The 20,507-nt window shown below is 38.8% G+C and overlaps 1 protein-coding gene across 3 annotated transcripts in view; it reads left to right on the top strand.

Moving 5' to 3' along the window:
* Positions 1-20,507, top strand: part of VWA8 (von Willebrand factor A domain containing 8) — a 197,553-nt gene that overhangs the window by 4,509 nt on the left and 172,537 nt on the right. For 2 of the 3 annotated variants that reach the window (XM_048047696.2, XM_066988225.1), the window contains exons 2-4: positions 5,248-5,325; positions 15,754-15,884; positions 17,512-17,622. In XM_048047696.2, the coding sequence (XP_047903653.2) occupies positions 5,248-5,325; positions 15,754-15,884; positions 17,512-17,622 (320 nt within the window). Of the gene's footprint in view, positions 1-4,926; positions 4,997-5,247; positions 5,326-15,753; positions 15,885-17,511; positions 17,623-20,507 lie in introns of those variants that run through there. The other variant, XM_066988216.1, reaches the window with a different exon arrangement.

Here is a 20,507-nt window from a genome sequence, read left to right as displayed (position 1 = left end):
TGATGAAATGGGGAGTTTAGCATTTCTTTGACACGGTAAGCATACTGCTAGGACATATTCTGAAACGTGCATATCAAGCGTTCGTGAGATCCTCATTTAATTAAACATTTGTAAAACTTTCATTTTACATCTTAAAAGTTTTGCAACTGAGCATTGTCAGTGTCCCTACGTTTAGGTTGTGCTGTTCGCCCTAATGAGAAATAGCTCTGGGCTAAGAAATGATTGTAAGCTTCGGTCAGGGCTAGATGTCAGAGAAGTTTCCACGTTCACGTTGTTGATCCTCAAAAAATACACAGAAATGGAGGAAAAGGATCACTTCCTAGAGTAAGCGCAAAGATTTTGTTTTAGTGACACTGTGGACTTAACTCAGTAACGAGGACCATTAGTCTAAAGTAGGTAATTGAAAAATCAGAAAGTTAGAAAATTAGGAAGTCTTACAAGAATGTTGGGTAAAAATTGGGTAATGTTCAAATGTTACGTTTGAAGTCATTATTTCCTTTTCTTAGAAATAAAGGAGAAACCATTTATTTTGTTCAGAAAAAAAGGCAACTTAAATGAGATTTTTTTTTTCTTAAGTTGGAGATAGGCTTTGTTGTGTAGACTCCCAGTTATTTCAGTGCTGTCAGCCTGCAGGCACCAGGTAAGCTCTACCTCATCTGTATGTGACAAGAGTGCAGGAGCAAACCTGGTGAGTGCAGGGAATGTGTTTCTGTCTGTGACACTGATGTGTTTCGGAGGCTGCCAGTACCCACAAAAGATGCAGGATTAGTTTTGATGTTACCCAGTGACTGGGTACGACGTTTGCAGCCGTGAAGATGCCCAGCAAGAGCCAGTATGAAATGAGAGAAATAAGTTGTGTAGACATGGCTTCTTTTCTTCCTGAAGAAAGCGTTCAGAAAGGTTGAGGAAAAATATGATTTGAAAGTGTTTCTGTTTCTTAAAAGAAAGTTGGCTCCTCAAGGATGAGGGCAGGCACCCTTTTCTGTGCTCTTATGCACATGTGCTGGATAAATACCAGCTGAAAACATCTGTTGTTTTTTTTTTTTCTTTCCTTCGTATTATAGTGAAATTAAGACCTGAAAATATACAGTTGAATATAATTTAGAGATTGAACCTTTCTCTAACAAGTGTGATCTAATCACACAGAAATTAGTGTTAGCGAGCCTTAGCACCTTCCCAGTTTTAATATGCTTTTGCTGGCTCCATGCAGGTGGATGGTCACATAAAAACATCTGTGGTGGGTGAGAAGAGAGGTCCATCAAGTCCTCCTGTTGTGCACCGGAGCAGTCGGTGGGAGATGCTGGGGAGGAGCCCAGGGCGTCCGCGCAGCGATGCTCTGCCAAAGGGCTCGGCCAGCCTCCGGCTGCTGCCTCTGTGCCACGGGGGCTTGGAGCAAGAGCTGGTGCCTTCCCGTTCAGTGAACTGAGGGGAAGAGAGAGGCCTGAATTCACCTGCACAGCACTTGTTTTTTAATGGGGAAAAAGCAGATGCGTGTATTCATATTGTTACCTACCTAAAGCACAGCTCTGAAGAAGAGAGCGTGTTCGATTCAGTGCGTTGTGGTGGCTGGCTAGCTGCATATACACGTTAATCCTGATTTCATGCAGACCTATCCAATCATGTAGTAGAAAGAGGTCCCTGCATGCTTTGAGGCTGTTCTCATATCTCCGCGATTCAGAGAGTCTCCTCAAGGTCCCGTTACTGGGTCGTTGTATTTATGTGCCCCCAATTGCTGACCCATATTGCTCTTAAACTCCCTGCTGCGTCTTTACGTTGACCACCCCCTGTACGGGATGTCCCACTTACCTTTAAATTCCGGTTTATTTGTCTTTGCTTTATTTTAACAGGCATAGCTCTTTGTCATCGGGCACTGCTTGTATCCCACTGTTTTCCCCAAAGATCGTGATAACCAAGATTACTATTTTCTGCGTGGGAGATGGGAAACCAGGGCACATTGTCACCTCTCCACCTCTACAGCTTTTGTCCACAACAGTGCAGCAGGAGCTTGCGGGCTGGGCTGGAGTATTTATAGGGTGTTCCGTAATTTGCAGCAGAGACAAATCGCTTGGGATACACATTCCCAAATTGTGAATTTTGCTGATTTTAACACCACAGTTCTACCAGGCAGGCTGTTGTCTGTTCCTTGCCAGCTGGTGAAACATTGGGAAGAGCCTATCTGGGGTGATATCTCTGCTCAAAGAATTTGGAAACGCAGTGGAAATGGAATAGCCAAACGTGAGATTTAAAAATAGGTACAGGAGAAACAAATGAGACGAGAAAATCTAGCCCAGGTGGAAGCGTGTGATAAGATTAGTGGGCTAATCCCCCCTGTGCTCATTTAGCTAAGACGAGAGACTATGCTGTCTTGGTTCATTATTGCTTCAAGTTCTCATAAACACTGTTAGTATTTTTGCTTTGTGGACAGATGCAAGTTTGAGGTAACATTTGTCTCCAGGCAGCAACAAAACCGTCAGAAGCCAAATGCACTTTGTGTTAGGGATTTGGTGTGCTTAGCTCTTTCCACCTCTTTCTTGTAGTTCCCTTCCACCCCAATTTTCAGTAAAATACGTAGTGTCCATTGATGGCTGGAATACTTGTTGAGTTTTTGGAAACGATAAGATGTGTTGGCCAGGGATTAACATCTTATGGTCTGACATAAATAAAACCAGAAGAGATGCATTCTCCATTTTTTACCTAGACCTAATTAAAGTGGTTTGTTTTTTTTAGAGTAGAGGAAAGCAACTAAGGCTTTTCAGTACTGTGCCAATAAAATAGGTGATTAAAACTCTCTTGTGTAGATGATATCATCATTGCAGTGTATTAAAGGAGTCTGACACCTTGTTGTTTTGGCATCTGGCATCTTGTCCCGCCTGTGTTTTGGAAGGCTGCATGAAAGAGTATTTACAGTTGGAGCTGAGGTGATTCAAGCTAGAAGCTAATTAGTCATATACTCGTCTCCTCGCATGTTGGCTGGGGAATGGTGAGAAAATAAACTGGCACTAACTTGCTGAGGATATCTCAGGCAACCTGCTCTTTTTAGAACGTTAAAATTCTTCCGAGCTGAGCTAATGAGAGAGGTATCAATTTTTGCAGGGAGCAGTGGTCCTCTAGGATGCTTTCCTCAACTTGGAGGCATTTTGGTAGATCCTGTAGCTGTTTCCCAGCGCGAAGGAATGGATGGAGCTGCAGCAGAAGAAAGGGATTGGGAGACAATGCCTGTGCTGTAAAGTAGTATTTATTGGTTTAAAACTCAGAGAAGTGGGCAAAACCCTGGGAGTGTCAAAGCCTGCAGTGTTTCTTACTCCCTGTGGTGGATGTGTTTTTTGTCTGGCAGCTCTTTAAGTTAAATTTAATTTAATTTAAAATATGTAACAGTTCGCAGTACCTGCTCTAGGCAGGGAGGGGGGGCACTGCTTGGTGCCACTTGGCTTTAGGACCAGGGATGGATCCTTGGCTGTCGTTTATATGGCAGCATTGCTATTGTGTCCCACTTTCTGGAGAGCCATTTGAGCACTGTATCACTGCATAAAATGCGGGAACAACCGCCAGCTGGCCATCTTCTGTCAATATTTTATAGAAAAAAAAATGGTGGGCTAAGTTTTGGGGCTTGGGGGGGGCTACATAAAAGCCCAGTTGCAGGCATATATGTCTGGCTGTGAATCCCAGTCTCAGGGGCATTGTTGAGCACTTGAATTTGGGAGTAAATCATTTGCAGTGCTTCCTTCATCGCTTCCTGTTTGTTGCTGCAGGTGATTCCTCGCTGGCTGTATGAACCTAGTCCTACATGTGTAGCATTTCCTATGGGTGGTATGGATAGCATCAGAGTCTGAATTCTCAGTCCTGTGAGATCTGCAGTTACACCTGTGTACGCCAGTGAAGAACTGCCTTGGAGTGCACAAGTATAGTCACTGGTGATTGAAAGGAGAGCAGCCGTATGCATGGCAGCAGTTTTGGTTGCCTCTGTCAGTTTGGACAAGCCTTCTCTTCAGCATCTCCCTCTCTGTTTCCAGCATTAGCCTTCTGAACTCATTGACTCCTTAGGCAGTGCTGGACGCAGGCAACTGTAAGCTGCGTCCTCTTGGATGCTGCCGGACAAAATTACAAAAGGATTTGTGGAGTTGGATCTTGTTCACGGGCTACGTCTTTCCTACGTCTCATTTCTCAGAAAAACACGAGCATAAACAGTTCTAAAACTTGGCCTCGGTTCATGGAAAGGTGGTGTAATCAGAGTGCTGTGGCAAAACTGCACCCAGAGCACAGTCGCTGTAATCCCCTCCATCCTCACGAGCACACTACAGTGCCTGTTAGGCAGTGAAGGTGGTGTTATCTCCAGTAACAGGAATGGCAAAAACATCATTTTTCTGGAGTCATCTTAGCTTTGTGGTCTTAATTCGGAACTTGTTTGCATGGCCCAGATGGTCTTGGAAAAAAAAAAAAAAAGAAAACTTTGAGTTTGTTACCACTCTGCAGCTCCTTTTCTTGGCCTCATGGGTTTTGGCTGTAGTGATGTTTTTCTGTGTGACCGCTGCCTTCTTGGTGCTCGCCCATTTCCTGGCTGCAAACTAGATTTCAGTTCTGATTTCCATGAGAAAGTACACAGGGCATGCCTTGCAATTTAATTCAAGCCTGCCAGTGCAGAAAGACAGATAAGACAGGCAGGTCCTAGTAAGTGGCCGGTAAACAAAATGGCAGGTGCTTTAGTGTTAGTGAAATCCAGAGCAAGAAATGCTCAAGACCTCTCAAACCTTGAAAAGGTGCCGAATTCTACTGCTGCGTAGTCAGAGCATGCAGGAAGGCCCTATTGGTATGAATATATCATTTTGTACCTCCAAGAGACACCGTTTCAGGCTGCCTGAATACTCAAGAAAATTATCATCCCTAAAAGTGTTTCTCACTGCTATTTCTGCAGCCAGGCAAGGATTTCATTTAAAGAAGTCAGCAATGGTATCTGGAAGAGGGTTCTGTGGCGAGTTTGACTTCCATAGCTCCCAACACAGTAAGTTATGGTTATAACAATGAAAGGGAAAAGTTAAGGAACATTAATTGAATGTAAATATTACCAGTACCTGATCTACCAGAAAGCAGCAGAGCCTCATTAGTTCTCAAACACTTCAGATGCTGCTCTGTGGACACGTAGTCAGCCTTACAATAGCAGGTTTATGATGTAAACTTAATATAAACATATTTTACACTTTGCGAGTTTCTAGGAACTGAAATACTTTTCTTCTCTCTTTTTTTTTTTTTTAGGTGATGCTGTCACTATTGGAGATGTGTCCTTTAAACTCAAAACACCGAAGAACCCAGAACTTGTTCCACAGAACTACAGTAAGAATCTTTTTCCATGTGAATTGGTATCGAGGCTTTGTTCTAACAACTTTTACATCCTCTAACCACTCCACTGTCTTTACTGAAATTATCTAAGAAATGTGTTTTGAAAAAGCATGCGTGTTGGGGAAGGCTATCGTTACTGAGGTCTTAACCATACCTCTGCTTCAGCAGGTTGTATAGGAATCCCTTACCTTTGACTGTAAGTTGTCACGTTAGTCAGTGGGATGGTAAAAGGACACATGTATGCTTACATTTTTTCTCATCCATCAATTACTTCTAAAAATACTACAGTAATCTCAAATTGATCATAAAACTGTGGCAGTTTAAGATTATTATTCAGTTGCAACGTGATTATATTTTTTAGGAATTTTCTGCTATGTGAGATGCGTATGAGATTTTTCTACTGTGATATTTAGTATTTCCAGATTTTCATATTATTGTTGTATGCAAATGTACAGATCTTCAAAATCCATCAAGTTAATGAGAAGTCAGTTAAAAGTACAATCACACAGTAAAAAAGTACAATCAAATACTTAACCAAAGTCAATGCTAACTATGCAAATTAGCAATGTGCCTATGTATACTTAAAATTGATTCACATTATGTTTCGGTACCTTATTAAAAAATACCAACTGTTCATAGCCACCTGTATTTTCCTCCTCTTTGTTTGTTGAGACTACACGCTTCTGAGCTTTTCCTTTTTGTACCGTGGATCAGTGAATGAGTCAGGCTTCGGTTGTGGCATTTCCTAGCGCAGTACGGGCCAACTCTTAACTGTGGATCCAGAATGGTCGTTTACTATTTCACATATGGGGTGCTGGATGTCTAAAATAAAATCAGACAACAAATAAACAAACAAAAGCCACTGATTATTCCACCCAGAAAGATTTTCAGATCAAACCCAAGCACACATACTGTTCTAAACGGGTACGTAGGTCTTACGCTATGCTTAGAGATGGCCGCATGCTGAGAAATCCCAGTCCCTGTCCTTACTGGGCCTGCAAGATGGCATCTGAGTGTAGTCGTTCACTTCAAGTGAATGTGCTTTCCAACATGTCTAAATTCATTCTATTACATTTTGAGGAGGACACCAAGGAAATTGCAGGGTGATTTTTTTTTTTGTGTGTGTGTGTGTTTTGTATTTTGGATGGGAAGGTGGGTAGTTCTTTTTGTTGTGTTTTGGGGCAGTACAGGTGTGCAGTGAGTGCTCCTGGCACAGGGTCAGAAAAGGCAGGAGCTGCTACGTGGAGATTTATACTGTTGCATTCTTAGGCAATAGTGCCAAAGTTCATCAGACATTCCTTGTTTTGTAATAACCGTGGGTTAGTAGACCTGTGTTACTGTCGCCGTGTTTCAGCTAGTTCCTTAACTCTCCTCTTTGCGAAATGCAGTCCTTCCTTCTGAAGCGTAGAATCTTTCTGCAACTTCTTTGCATTTAGGCTAAACTTCAGATGCATAAATAATAAACACGTATTGACCTGTTTGTCTTTTGAGAAGTGTAGCAGGAACAGCGAAAGGGAGATTTCATTTGTGTTCAGTCAGGGACTAGTTTGAGGCCTGCCAGACAGCTCTGCACCTGACTCAGGGACTTCTTCCCACCAATTCCCACAGGCACAAGGCCGTGACACCTTCCTGCCAGGTATGTAAGGTACCAGAGATGTCCTATGGCATGTGTCACTCCTTGCTTTTACAAGGTAGCCCATGGAGAAAGGGTTTCTGTTTTAGACTGTACTAATACTTCCCGTACCTTGTGAGCTCCACGGGAAGGTGGCCAAACAGTTGAGAAGTGCTGCTCTGTGTTACTACTTTTCATAGCTTCTTAAGCTATAAACTAAAGGGATTTTTTTTTAATCACTATTTCCTACGCTTATTTTATCATCCTGATCATGAACTAAGTACGTTGGTTGTCTAGGTGAATGAGTACTGTGAACCATTTTACTTACTTACATTTCTTTTGTGTTGTTTTGCTTTCTGATTTTCTGTGCTATACCAAATGTGTTAATTTTAACAATGCCTCTGCCTTCCACTTTTCCGTACCTTGGCAGTCCTTATTACACGCTTTGGTTAATCTGTGCTTCCCTGCAACATAAATGTTAGCTCTGTGTGGCAACAACAGCATCTCTTTCAGTTCTTTGGACTGGAAAAGTAAGAGAGTGTGAAAACGTGGTAGAACCAAATAATAAGACTTTTTTAGTTAGTGATTATAAGAAGGAAAAAGTGATTGAGAACTAACTAAAATGGAACTGTACAGAGTTATGGGATTTTAGCTAAAATCTGTTTCTACAACTAAAAGTGAAATTCTTTAGCAAATATTACATGTATTATTAGTTGCTTCTCTTGTATAGTAATCATAACTGCAAGGAGCCTATGTCATGCTTGAGATATTATTGTTCATCAGTATTCACGTACGTAATAGTATGATTATTTAAGGTACACAATTTTGCTTATAAATCTAAATATTAAAGTAGCTAAATGAAATCAAATCAAATAAAATCATTTTCTAATACTTGAGTACATTTTTTAATGCAGTTTCTATTTAGGAAATTTTTATACCACAATTCTTAAGTTTTATGTTTATTTACTGTGGAACAAAGTTTTATTCCCTTAGTGAAATTAAGTTATGTTGGCTCCATGTAAACTATATCTTCTTTGTGAGGCATTTAGAGAGTATAAGCATTACTTACAGAGCACGTTTTTTAGGTGAGTCTTTGTTTTACCGTGTGAAAAATTGTGCTGTAGATGCAGGATGTCTTGGTGTAAAACAAATGAACATAATATAATTGCATATTTGTGCTCATCTGTAAACCAAAATGTCCAATCTTTTAAAGTGTTTTTATAGTAACTAATACTGAATTAAATATGATCAGGATACTTACCTCAATTCCTTTATACTAAGATTAGGTATAGTTTGGCCATCCAGGTAAGTGGGAAATTCCCCTGAAAATGTCTGGAGTCACTTAGCCCTTGTAATGTTTGCAATGGAGTAAGAACTAAGAGGAGGGAACTGAGGCAGTTAGATTTCATTTACTGGTACTGCAAATAACACTCCTATCTAGCTCATCATATGTGTAGGGTAAGCTTCTGCTCTTGTTATTCTGCCAGATAACAACTATGGTAAAATTCAGTAATGATGAAAGTACATATCTATAATTTACAGCGAATTTTAGGGATGTTATAACTTATTCTATACTCAGCATTATTATTCTAGGCTTAAAAACAGCCTTAAGAATCTGTAAAAATAGAATAAAATGGTAACACAATAAGGAATGTAAGTGTATTAAGTACCTACAAAACCCTGGCTTTGTCATTTTGTCACATAATTGATACCAAAATACTGTATTCTTTGTCTTACCAAATTAAACTGATTTTTTAAGTCCTTTTTTGAACCTTGTTACATTTTGTAGAAACGTATAGGATATGTGCTGCTGGCTACCTTCCATTTTCATGTCCTTGATTTTTAGGTTTATGTTACGCACATACAGCCTCAATATGAAGTACTCCATTTTGTACGTTAATAAAAAACATTAATTTGTTTTGCTATTGTCGGCCAATGGCTTTTTCTTGGAAGATAATAATTAAAGGTACATAAAATCTAAATTGTTCTTATTTCTTTTTATAAGTGACAAGTAAAAATGAGTCATACACAAGGGAATTTTGTTAATGGGGCTTCTGTCGTAACTATGTCTGACATTCTAGAAAGCGGGCACTTATTTTTGCCCTGCTTGTTCTTTTATCAGTGAAAATAAAACCTACATTTTTTATACCTCACTGTGCTTGAAAAGCATGATAATTTCTTTAATTATACTTTGGAGAAACTTTGTATGGCTTTCCATGGTGGTTTAGATCTAAAATCGAATTATGAGAATACAAATTATTATTTATTTTTTTAAAATGCTGAGTTCATCTCAGTGCACTGCTTTTGTTAATGGTTTCTGGAAATTTTATGAAAATGATAATGTACCTGATATTTCGTGTTTATTAATCTTGACAAAAAAAATTCCTAGCATAGCTCTTCCAGTACACTTTGTTCAATGACAGTGGATCCTCGTCAGGGCAGGAAATGTGGCATTCAGTTGCAATGCCACATGGGCTCTGCTCTCTGAAGGTGCAAATGTATTTGGGAATTTGGCTGTATTCCTATTGCAGGTAACTGTGTTGAATTGTGGAAGGTTAGTTTCAAACAAATTGTGGTTTTATGCCATATGTTATGCCTCTGAGCACCCTCCCCTCAAAAGTGAAATACTGTCGGGGGTTCAGTGCATCACACTCAAGTGATAAATCTTGGTAGTTTAGTCAGTTGAGATATATGGGAGGCTTGTTAACATGAGGAATTTAAACAGAAGGTTTGTGCATATAGTAATGAAATAGAAGAAGAAAAGAGTACTAAATGGAATTATGTGGTTGAAGGGGAGTTGTTTTAATGTTGAGGAAATCGGGGCTATTTCTGTGTAGTAGGATCAGTGGTGTCAGCAACTTCTTTTTTTTTTCATGCTTCATCTGGAAGCTCAGTATTGCCTTAACAGTAAGATGCCTCCATGTCCTTGTCCCAGAACGGTATGCACCGTTCGCAGAAGCAGAGAACAAGTGCGTGTGTTCAGTTCTTGCTCGAAGGAGCTTCAGCTTTGTGCTGGAATGTGCCTTTCTCCTCTCTGTTTACTTTAAATCTGAGAGTTGCTGAATGCAACACATTACCGAGACAGGTTGGATTGCAGGAGGACTGTAATTTCATGTTAACAGAGATTTTTGTCATTACTTTTCTTCTTTCCTAGCATAAGGAAAGATGTCTCTTGTCAGAGATGGTGATTATTTCAGCACTTAGTTTTCTTGTAGGCTTGCAACTGATACGCTACTTGCCTGTTAGCACCTAACCAAGAATCTTAAGGTAGCGCTTTATTGTCAGTAAAGCTCTGAGTGTTTTACATCATTATCCTTATTTCATGTATACCAAGAGTGAGGCAGAGGGAGACGCATGGGCATAGAAAACTTCATCAAGAGTCTGGGTGCAACTCAGGACATTGTCCAGACTGTCCCTGTGCCTCAGAGCAGGGTCAGCTGCATCCGAACCATTCCTGGTAGTTATTTACCCTCTGTATTCTTACAGTGTGCTGTCGATGTAGATTCCAGAACCAATCAACCAATCTGCACAAATTGCTTCCATAATTAATGATTCTTTGTGTGTGTGGGGAAAAAAAAAAAGTTTTGATACCACATTTAGACCTTTTTGGACACACTTGTAATTCATTGGGGTTCCCTCTATCTACCATAACCATGATGTACAGATTACTTTTTCTCTTCACTGTGATTGCATCTTGTATATTGGAAAACAACTGTTAAGATTTTCATTCATTTCTTTTCTAGGCTGAATTCCAGTAGCTTTACCTTCCCCTTGTCTTCTAAAATTTCTAGACATTCTTCTAGGTCTTTTCTAGAATGACTTGAATGTATCTGTGCTGGATTGAGCTCTTGCGCTCAAAAGCAGACATAATATGGCCCTTGAGCTGGACACAGAGCTGCAGATAACTGCTCTGGCTGTGTATTTTCCAATGAATTGTACATCCAGCTAAGAACAGTTTCGTTTATAGAACCACAGAACCATTAAGGACGGAAAAGACCTCCAAGATCACGTGGTCCAACCATCCCCTACCACCAGTGTCACCCACCAAACCATGTTCCTAAGCACCACGTCCAACCTTTCCTTTAACACCCCCAGGGATGGTGACACCACCACCTCCCTGGGCAACCCGTCCCAGTGCCTGACTGCTCTTTCTGAGAAGAAATGTCTCCTCATTTCCAACCTGAACCTCCCCTGGCACAACTTGAGGCCATTCCCTCTAGTCCTATCACTAGTTACCTGTGAGAAGAGGCCGACCCCCAGCTCCCCACACCTTCCTTTCGGGTAGTGCATATTTGTATGTCACTAAGAGAAACTTAGTCTTCTGAATCCCACTCAGTGTTCTTTCCGAAAGATGTTTGATTTTACATGATTCCTGTATACTCCCTTTTCATTTGTACTCAAATGGAGAGAATGATCTGCCTATGCAGATGTTACACATTCCTGTGAAGCAGTTGGCTCAGAGGAATTAATGATAAGTAGGTTTACAGTGTTATCCAGGGAGGTAACTTCCCCCTTTCTAAACCCCTGAAAAGACTCCCAACTTGTTTCTCTACCACCGCAAGAACAAAAATTGTTGGAATGAAGGCCGTTTCCATGAAAAGTTTACGAGGAAAAACAGTATTCCAATGAAAACTGACTCTGATGCAACCACATTGTGAGACTTTGAAAACTCCTTGGGCTTAGTGCATCAGCATAAAATTGGAAGAGCAGCAGTGTTTTCCTTGTAAAGTGCTAAATGAAAGCAGCTGAAAGCAGGCCACACATGAGTGCCTTTCTCTTCAGCTCAGCCACCCTGCCTTCTTCAGTGTGCGGGGCAATGCACACTGTTCCTTTATGTTCCCCCTAACATGAAAAAGTTGTGAAATGCATCTTTGGAGAGCTCTTTTTTTTTTTTTTTTTTTTGACTATTTACCCTCTTAAAAAATATGTTTATGTTTTTAGACAAAGGCCTCCCTCCTTGTCCCCTGCTTCTTCAACCGTATTATAGAGTAGCCACCCCCCTACACTGCATGTGCTGCAAATGGCGGTGTAAACTGACGGAGCCCCTCAGGAACCAGAAGAGAGGGAGATCTTTTTCCTCTCATGAACTTTTGCATCTCCTGAAAAAGAAGAACCATTCTCGAACTCCGAATGTGTGCTATAGCAAAGGTTTGGGTATGCAGTGGTCTTTTTTTATTCTATTCAAATGACACACACTGGTGTCTTCGAAGTGCCTGTTGGCTATTTTGTGATTCACCAAACCAGAGTCATCCAGGGACATGAGCTCTAACGTATTTTGTATCACATCTGGAATAGATATTCTTGGGAATTGGTTTATTTATGTCTGCATCTGAGCAGTGGGAAGAGGTAGGTGTTTCCGTCATTTATGGGATTTCTTCTGTAGGTGGGACACAACAACTTGCCAGCAGATACTGTCTGCTATCTCTAGCGAATCTTACGGCTTCAGTGAGTGTAGCATGTGCCAAGAATTCAAGTATGAGTGAACAGGAAAATTTCTGAGGCTAGCATAGCCATTTCAGTCTTGGTTTTATCAAAAGCTGATTTGTGGATGAAACAACAACAGCAGCTGCTACATTGCCTGCAAAATCTATCTAAAACATTTTCTTTATTCGGGGGTTTCTCAGTTCCACTTTCGCTGCTCACTTTACAAAATATTTGTGCAGATTCTTCTAGGTGGTGTTCTTCTTACCACACGTGAAGCAGTGGTATAATGCCATTTCTTTCTCCGGCCATCCTCAATGCACAGGAATAGCAAATTGTAGCACTGACTACTCTTCTGCATGTGCCAGATGGTGTCTGAGAATACGCTGTAGAGGCTTCCTACGCACCACCCTGCAGATTAAGAGTATAGGGCCAGCTACTCAGCTAGTGCAAATGAGCAGAGTGCCACTAAACAGCTTGTGCAAACCCAGTTTGCATTAGATGTTATCTGACTCATGGGATAATTAATAAAAACTGCTGTAATATACATGCTGATGCTTTTTTCAGCTAATTTGCCTTGTCTTCGAAATGTCATAGAAAATGATTATGTGCCTCTTGCAGTAAAGTTAACATAGAGTACTTGAACAGAGAGGGTTTTTTTCAAGTTGTATTAGACATAAAAGCTTTGCAATGCAGATACCACAGTAAAAGTAGTCTAAATATACGGAAATAACATACAAGGTACTGCACGTGTACATCTGACGTTTCTTTTGAAAAGTGTCCTGTGCTTTGGAAATAGTTTATGCAGTATAGACTATGTGTGCAAAGGAGATTTTATATTTTCCTGGTTTTAGAAGGAAATAACTGGAAAACTGAAATAGGGTTAATATATTGGAGAGATGTACAGATATTGCACGTTAGAGTAGAAGGAACTGAAAAGTGGAAGCTGCTGTCATGGAAGATCACTTTAGGAAATGCTTTCTTTGAATTCTCGGCATTATTCCTAGCAGATTTCCTTTGAATGAGTTTGCAAATGGGCAGTGTACTGACGGTGTGAAACGTATTAAAAACGTATTATAATTGATCCATCTGTGACCTGTACACGTGAAGAATGATTTGAATGAAGAAGCAATGAAACTACTTTCTAGAAACTTTATCAATGAGGCATTCTGTGTTTTGTGACTTTTTCCCCAAAAGCAAGGTTAGGAAATCATGGTTGATTTTTTTAAGGTGGCATTTTGCATGTTTGTATTTCAGAGCACATTTGTACTCTTTAAATATAACCAAGAGAACATAAGTGCACTGAAATACATTAATGTTTGGCGGGGGTCATGTTCCTAAGACTTAGATTTTGAGTGCTGTGTGCTTATGTTCTCTTTTACACGACAGTTTGTCTTGCAGATGCTGCTGAACGTTCTTAAATCCTGTTTCTATTTATGGTGCCGCTTTTAAGCTTGACCCGAGTTTTTTCTTGAGGCCATCCTAAAAATAAAAAAGATAGCTACACATATTAATGTGAAATACACCAGAGGCGTTTGTTGTCATGCTCTGTCAATGCTTCCAATGCATGACTTTTGACATGAAAGAATTCAGTGTTTCAGCAAGATTTGCAAGCTTATTTGTCCAATTTAGGTAATGTAACATTTTTTTTTTTAACAGCTGTTACAAAAATGCCCTAGAGGCACGCACAGTGTATTCATACAACAGGTAGAAGTAATAATGAATGTGCCTTCTCAGTGAGATCTGATTGCAATTTTAATGGTACCTTTAATAAAACACTTACTTGTGTGGTGCTTTTCAAATTACCATACTTTTAAAGCAGCAAAATTTGGACAGAGCAGTTCTAGTGTGCTGCATTAGCCTTTATTTTGTGAGAAATATATGTAATAAGAACTTTGTTAATTTTCTGAGAATCTAACAAAGGAACGTGTTGTTCTCTGTGAGGCACCTATTTGCATTTGGCCTGCGGTGCGTGTGATGTGCATAGCTTTGGGAAAAAACAGTGTTGCAGCAGAGAAGGAGAAAATACTCTTACATTCATACAACTTTAACACACCAACATAGGAGAGAACAACATATTCAATAATCCTGCGCATGCTCATGACAGCTGTTTAAAAACAAAACAACCTGAGATGTTTGTTTACAATTAATCTGATAATCCTAACACATAGATTGCTTATTTATGTGTGTGTTATTTCTGTTCATATTGGTATGGTTCATATCTGGTTCACATTGGATATGGTAGATTTCACTGGAAGTGGGAGAAGATTTCTGATGGTTTTCCTGAGTGACAGATCAACGTCTTCACTTAAAATTTTTGATAAAATTTTCCTTAGTCATCCTTATGCTGAAGAATCTTACTTAAACCTCATAAAATCTTGTACTGTTTCTGTGGTTTTATAAAAATTAATTTTGATTGTGATTCACAAAAACACAGAGGTGAATTGGAAGCCTTGTGAGTTGAAGGGCACTATTGCGTGCTGTCTTTTAACTTTGCCCTTTCCCCTGCCTCAGGAAAGCTAAGGTAGAACCAAAGCTTGTTTCTTAAAAATTTGGCTTCTAATAGCAACCAGCAGCCACATTGAAAAAAAGGTAAATAAACAACTATTAATTTGAAGATTTCATCTTCTCCTGCTTCTTTCTTACTGCACTTCAGATGCATCTACAGCATCCCAGGCACCACCCTTGAAGCCCTAGCTTCAAACCCTATCATTGCTCTTGTCAGATTGTTCTGAAAGCAACCATATACACACATGCATAAATAAACCTCCCTCCTGGCTTGCTTGTGTTCTTGCTCTCCTCCCGTGCTAGTTAGTGCTTTTTGCTCATTTCTGAGACGTGTAATATAAGCAGGAGTGCAGTTGTCTTTTAAGGAAGTAGCAAGTTAAATATATCCTGAAAATTAATCTATTTAGTGTGATGCAAGCATAGTATTTACTTTTTTAAAGTTCATGATTCACAGAAGCATTGGGTTATAGGTTGGATGAGTCTTTTACAAATCATTAATAGCTTATCTTTATTATATAAAACTGAAGCTGACAAGTCTTTGCATTGATGAGCTCAATGTGAAATGAGGATCGACAACTTCTTTGTTTTACTTTTTTAAAGGAGGAAGTTGCGCAGAGAGAAAGGCAGTGGGTAAGATAGGTATATCAACTTCGATGTAAACTAAGTAGTAAATGTAAACTAATAAAACTGGTAAAACTGATGTAAACTAATACGAACTGTGCCTGGAATCCCCTGCTCTTCAGTTATCTAGCTTTAGGGGGACACATATTTGTGTCTTTGTTTTGGTTTTGGAGATAAGAACAAAAAAAATGTATAAATGGCCAGGTATCTCTAACACGTTTGGAATTAAATATGCTCTTATCTTTATTTCTCTTTCAAAGTGACAGATTCTTTGGCCCAGTCTGTAATACAGCATTTAAGATGGATAATGCAGAAAGATCTTCTCGGCCAAGATGTCTTCCTTATTGGTCCTCCTGGGCCCCTCCGGCGATCTATTGCCATGCAGTATCTGGTATGTATGTTGGTTTAAATTCTTGGAGAAATAGTCATTAATGTCAGTTAGATACTCTTCTACTAGCCAAACTCTGGAACGTAGTCCTAGGAAGTCTTAACAGCAAACAGTTCTAGGAGGTAAATAACTTTTTCCATAAACATGCTTTCCGGAGTTCAGTTTGTTTTAGATGAATAGAAAGTACAGACATTTTAATACATGTTTTTCTGTCTAAACTCCGGGGAAAAAAATAGTTGGAAAACTGTGTTACCATATGCTATCACAAATGGAGAAACAGTTTGTTCTAGGCATTATGTATGTTAGATTAAGATATCTGCCTGCTGTTACAGACAACAAATCGTTTTTGCTTCGTTATATAAAAAAAGAAATGAAGAAAAGGATTTAGGAGAGGAGTGTTCTGAGTAACATTTGGGAACAGTTATCATGAGTGATTAGGAAGAGGAGACGTGTGTATGATCCGCTCATGGAATGTGGGAAGTGCTTGCCTACATCCATCTGCATGAACCATGGCAGCACCATGTGCAAGATTTCACATTTAAGTCATTGGTGCCCTTAAATGATCGGTAAGAGGAGCGGTTGTCTGTCCAAAAAGATGATGTGGGTAGGGCTTTTTCTGCCATAAGCTCTGTCCAGACTCTCGTTGGGCAGAAGTATCACAAATGGAGGTGCCCCCTTTTTTTTGTTTTCATATTACTCATAACAACAAAAAAAGAGTGTACCTACCTGCATCATAGAGGAATTGGTGGCTTTGTAACCTAGTAGGTACAGAAAAAATGAAAATTAAATAGTTCTGTTTTTTCCATATTTTTGCCTTTTTTTTTTTAACAACTATAATTAAAAGCTGCCTCTAAAGAGAGATCTGTTTCTTATACTTTTAGCTGAGTGGTAAGGGCTAAGGGTATTTCATCATGAATCTGTTTGCTAGCAGAATGCGTGATATCCCAGATACAGAAGTAGCAGGAACATCGGGTATAAATGTGTGTTGTGTTCTGTTTGTTTGTTTTTGCTTTAAGGTAGAAAAACCTAAGTATAGCTCCTACTGAATCAAAATAAATAAAAAAAATAATAATCTGAAGATTCACCATTTTGAAACAGTCTACGATTTTACAGAAGTAAACTGCGTGTTGTGATACTAAAGGCAGAGGGGATGAGAACAATATAGTTCATCAGTGTATTGACAAAGTATGTGCAGGTAATAATCACAACCATGTAACAGTACAAGTATTACTGAGCAGTAATAGAATTGAAGCTTTTGAGATTTATGGAAGTCTTCTGATTTCTATTCATGATTTGCAGATGCTGATAGTTTTTCAGCATCCAGAAAATTAGCTTAGAGGACTTTATAGATGTTCGGTTGAACAGCTATGTAGCTGGTTATTATATTTTTAGAACAGGTTTGGGGAAAATAAATTTTATTGAGCAGAAATTCATGCCATTTTGTTTGAGGCGGAACACACTGTAAACATTTTAAAAATAAGAGATATTAGATTTTGTTCAGAGTTATTTCAGATCACTGTGCTGCTGCCTGGAGCTCTTTTGTACAATTATACCATTAGGCCTATTGTTATAGCTCACTTACTGCGGTTATAGCTTTATTTTTGTAATAACCTCTGAATGTTGTCCATAGGAACTAACAAAGCGGGAGGTTGAATATATTGCGCTGTCAAGGGACACCACAGAAACAGACCTCAAACAGCGACGAGAGATCCGAGATGGTAGTGCTTTTTATCTCGATCAGGCAAGTTGCGGTTGCGCACCACCGAATTTTTGTTTACAACTAGTTTGAAGGAAACAACGGTTTAAATGATGAGAACTTATTACATGGTTTACAAAATGACTGATGTTTCTGATGTAGTTAGGAAGTCTCATATAACGCTCTTGATCTTTTTATTAGTGAAAATGTTATCTTTACCAAAATCCAAGATTACTCTCTCTTGTAGCAGTACCACAGGGCTGCACTCTTTTATTTAGGTTGAATTAGGGAGACTGTTTTTTAGTGTGCTTCAGTAACAAGCTCTGAAACCTGTTCTGTGCAAGCTAGGCTGTTGTTTCACAAGCACTTCTCTTGGTATATCTCTTGCCTGACACCTGTAGCACATCAGATGTATTTCTAAAATAAATCTTTTGATCTAGTTTAATTGGAAAAGAGTCTAGTTCATGTATGTTAAGACTGCTCTGTGTTGTGAAACCCAAGCACAGTAAATAGAGACTTGATTCAGAAGCTCACTTCTGATCTAGACTGAAATAATGATTTAAATACTCCTGCTATCAGTATTTCCCCAGCTCATCAGCTCATTTAGTACAACCACAGAGTGACTTAGGTTAGGTAAGATTTCTGTTTGTCAAAGAGAAATGTCTTTATTTCTGTCTCTTATCAATGTCATGTCTCCCTTTTGATTATACAGGTAAAATATATAATTTGTTTAGAATGTCTGTTTTCCTAGATACTGAAAATTTGTATATAAGTTATGTGCATAAATAGATACAGCGAGTCAGTTTCTCTCATGTAGTGTGAATTTAAATGCGTTATCTAAAGAAGTTTTCAGTTGTTAGTACTATAGAGGCTAATGATATCACCATCATATGAGTGATTTGTGGGTGGGAAGTAAGATGGGAGCAGAAGAGGAAAGAAAGCATAAAAGATTTATTTTCTGTTCAAGAAATATTTCCCCCTTTCTAAAAAGAAAAAAAAATCACAGATCTTCTCTCAGTATTTTAATTTTTTTTGAAACCATGACAAAATGACTATGAATGATGGATGATCCTCAGATTGAAGGATAACTTTTTTTTTACTTGCAGGACTTCAAATTATTTCATGGTTATCTGGAAATACGAGGGTTGCACAATATGAGATAATTTAACGTACTGTACTGTGAATTAGGGCTGTAAATGACTTCTCATTTACCAGAGGATGAATTCATCGTGCAAACTGGGAGGTTAACTCAGTAACTCATATGAGCTCCATGACTAACTGCTGTTATGGACAGTCCTATCCTCATGCTTACTACAGGATAGTTCAAGTAAATTTTTCCTCAGGGTAAAAGCATTAGTTAACTTACATTTATACAAGCCACTGTTCTAGGGACTGTACAAACCTTGGCAAGATGTGAGATAATCTGTTAACTGTTTATTTGTGTGAAGGTTTTGATCCCAATGTAAATATGAAGCAGTTTGCTTCATTTTGTACAAGCTCTTTTGAACGATCTCACTTAAGTAAGAACAGTCTGTAAAGATTACCTTTCTAAGGTAAAGGTCTAAGATTACCTATCTCCCTCTATCTGTTGGACATTTGTCGTTAAAAGGGTTTTACTAGAATCCAGCATGGCAGTATTTCAGACTGGGATTTTCTTCTAGCAAGATACCAAGTAAACCAGTAGGAATCATGTAAGAATCTTCAGTAGGAATCTTCAGCTCATAAGATACTCAGCACCCATAATAATCTATGTATCTTTAAGTTCGGAGGGAAAGATAAATCCTTGGTATTTAGATGAATACATTTTAAATACTAGAAACATGAAAGATGCACCTGACAGATAGTGATGTTCTAGCTGAAGTTTTCTAGCCCTCCATTTTAATTAAAGACACAAAGTATAGTACGTAGCTATATTTAGAACCATCACAGATTTAGTTATATCTTAGTAATAACAGGGAATAAAGTTTTACAGGTTACACAGAGGTTGAATTTTAGTTCATTTAATAATTTGAAGGTTTTCGGATGGCAATTACCAATTCAAAACATTACAGAAACTAGACACTACTCTTCCTTAAACCACAGACCATGAACGGTTTCAAGACAGAGAAAGCAACAGCAGGTAGCTTTAAGAAAATACTCCTGAATGAGCTTGGATTGTTTCCATTGCCATAGATGAGCTAAAGAAAAGGTGAACTTTCACGAGAGACTGAAGATACAAGCTATGCTTTTCAGATTTATACACCATTTCCTTTCTTGTGGAATTGCATTCTTGCTGTTCATGACACCAAAGAGAAGACAGCAAAGCTTAAAAGTCTTCTTTTCCAGAACGTCCTCTGTGTGAAATCTGTGGGTCAAATAAACTTAGCTGTTAGTTGTCTGAGATAGATGAGCCTCTTTGCCTGCAACTTACAGCATAATAATGTAGTTATCTTACACCTTGAATGATAATATATTGTAATGAAAACTGGCATCTTGTTACCAGAAATAAATTTAATATAGTGAATCATCAGGCTTGCAGACCCACAAAGGTTTGCAAAGTTGTCTGTGAGTGATTGTTAAGGGATTATGGTTTTTTATAGCTCTGCATTTAATAGGGACAGATTAAATAGTGTAAATGCATATCTCAGACGTTTCAAAACATCTGATTTATTTTAACAAGAAGTTACTGAATGTGATGGCAGTAGTTATTTCAGATAGATTTGGAAGATGGTGACTCAAAGGCAGCGATTGAAGTTCCGCAGTGATGCGTATATATTGAAGGGCTAGTGTATCACATATCTCCACAAATCAGCATTTGTTAGTGCTGGAGTGAATCAAATGGGAGAAGTTCTGGAATTATAAAGTTAGAAGAGAGATCTGATAAGAAAAAAAAAATATATATATACATTTCAAAATCAGAAATAGGGAAAACCAAATGAATGACTAGGCAC

Source organism: Anser cygnoides, chromosome 1 (assembly GCF_040182565.1).
Source record: "Anser cygnoides isolate HZ-2024a breed goose chromosome 1, Taihu_goose_T2T_genome, whole genome shotgun sequence".
Classification (NCBI taxonomy): domain Eukaryota; kingdom Metazoa; phylum Chordata; class Aves; order Anseriformes; family Anatidae; genus Anser; species Anser cygnoides.
This window is presented reverse-complemented; position numbering and strand designations above follow the sequence as displayed.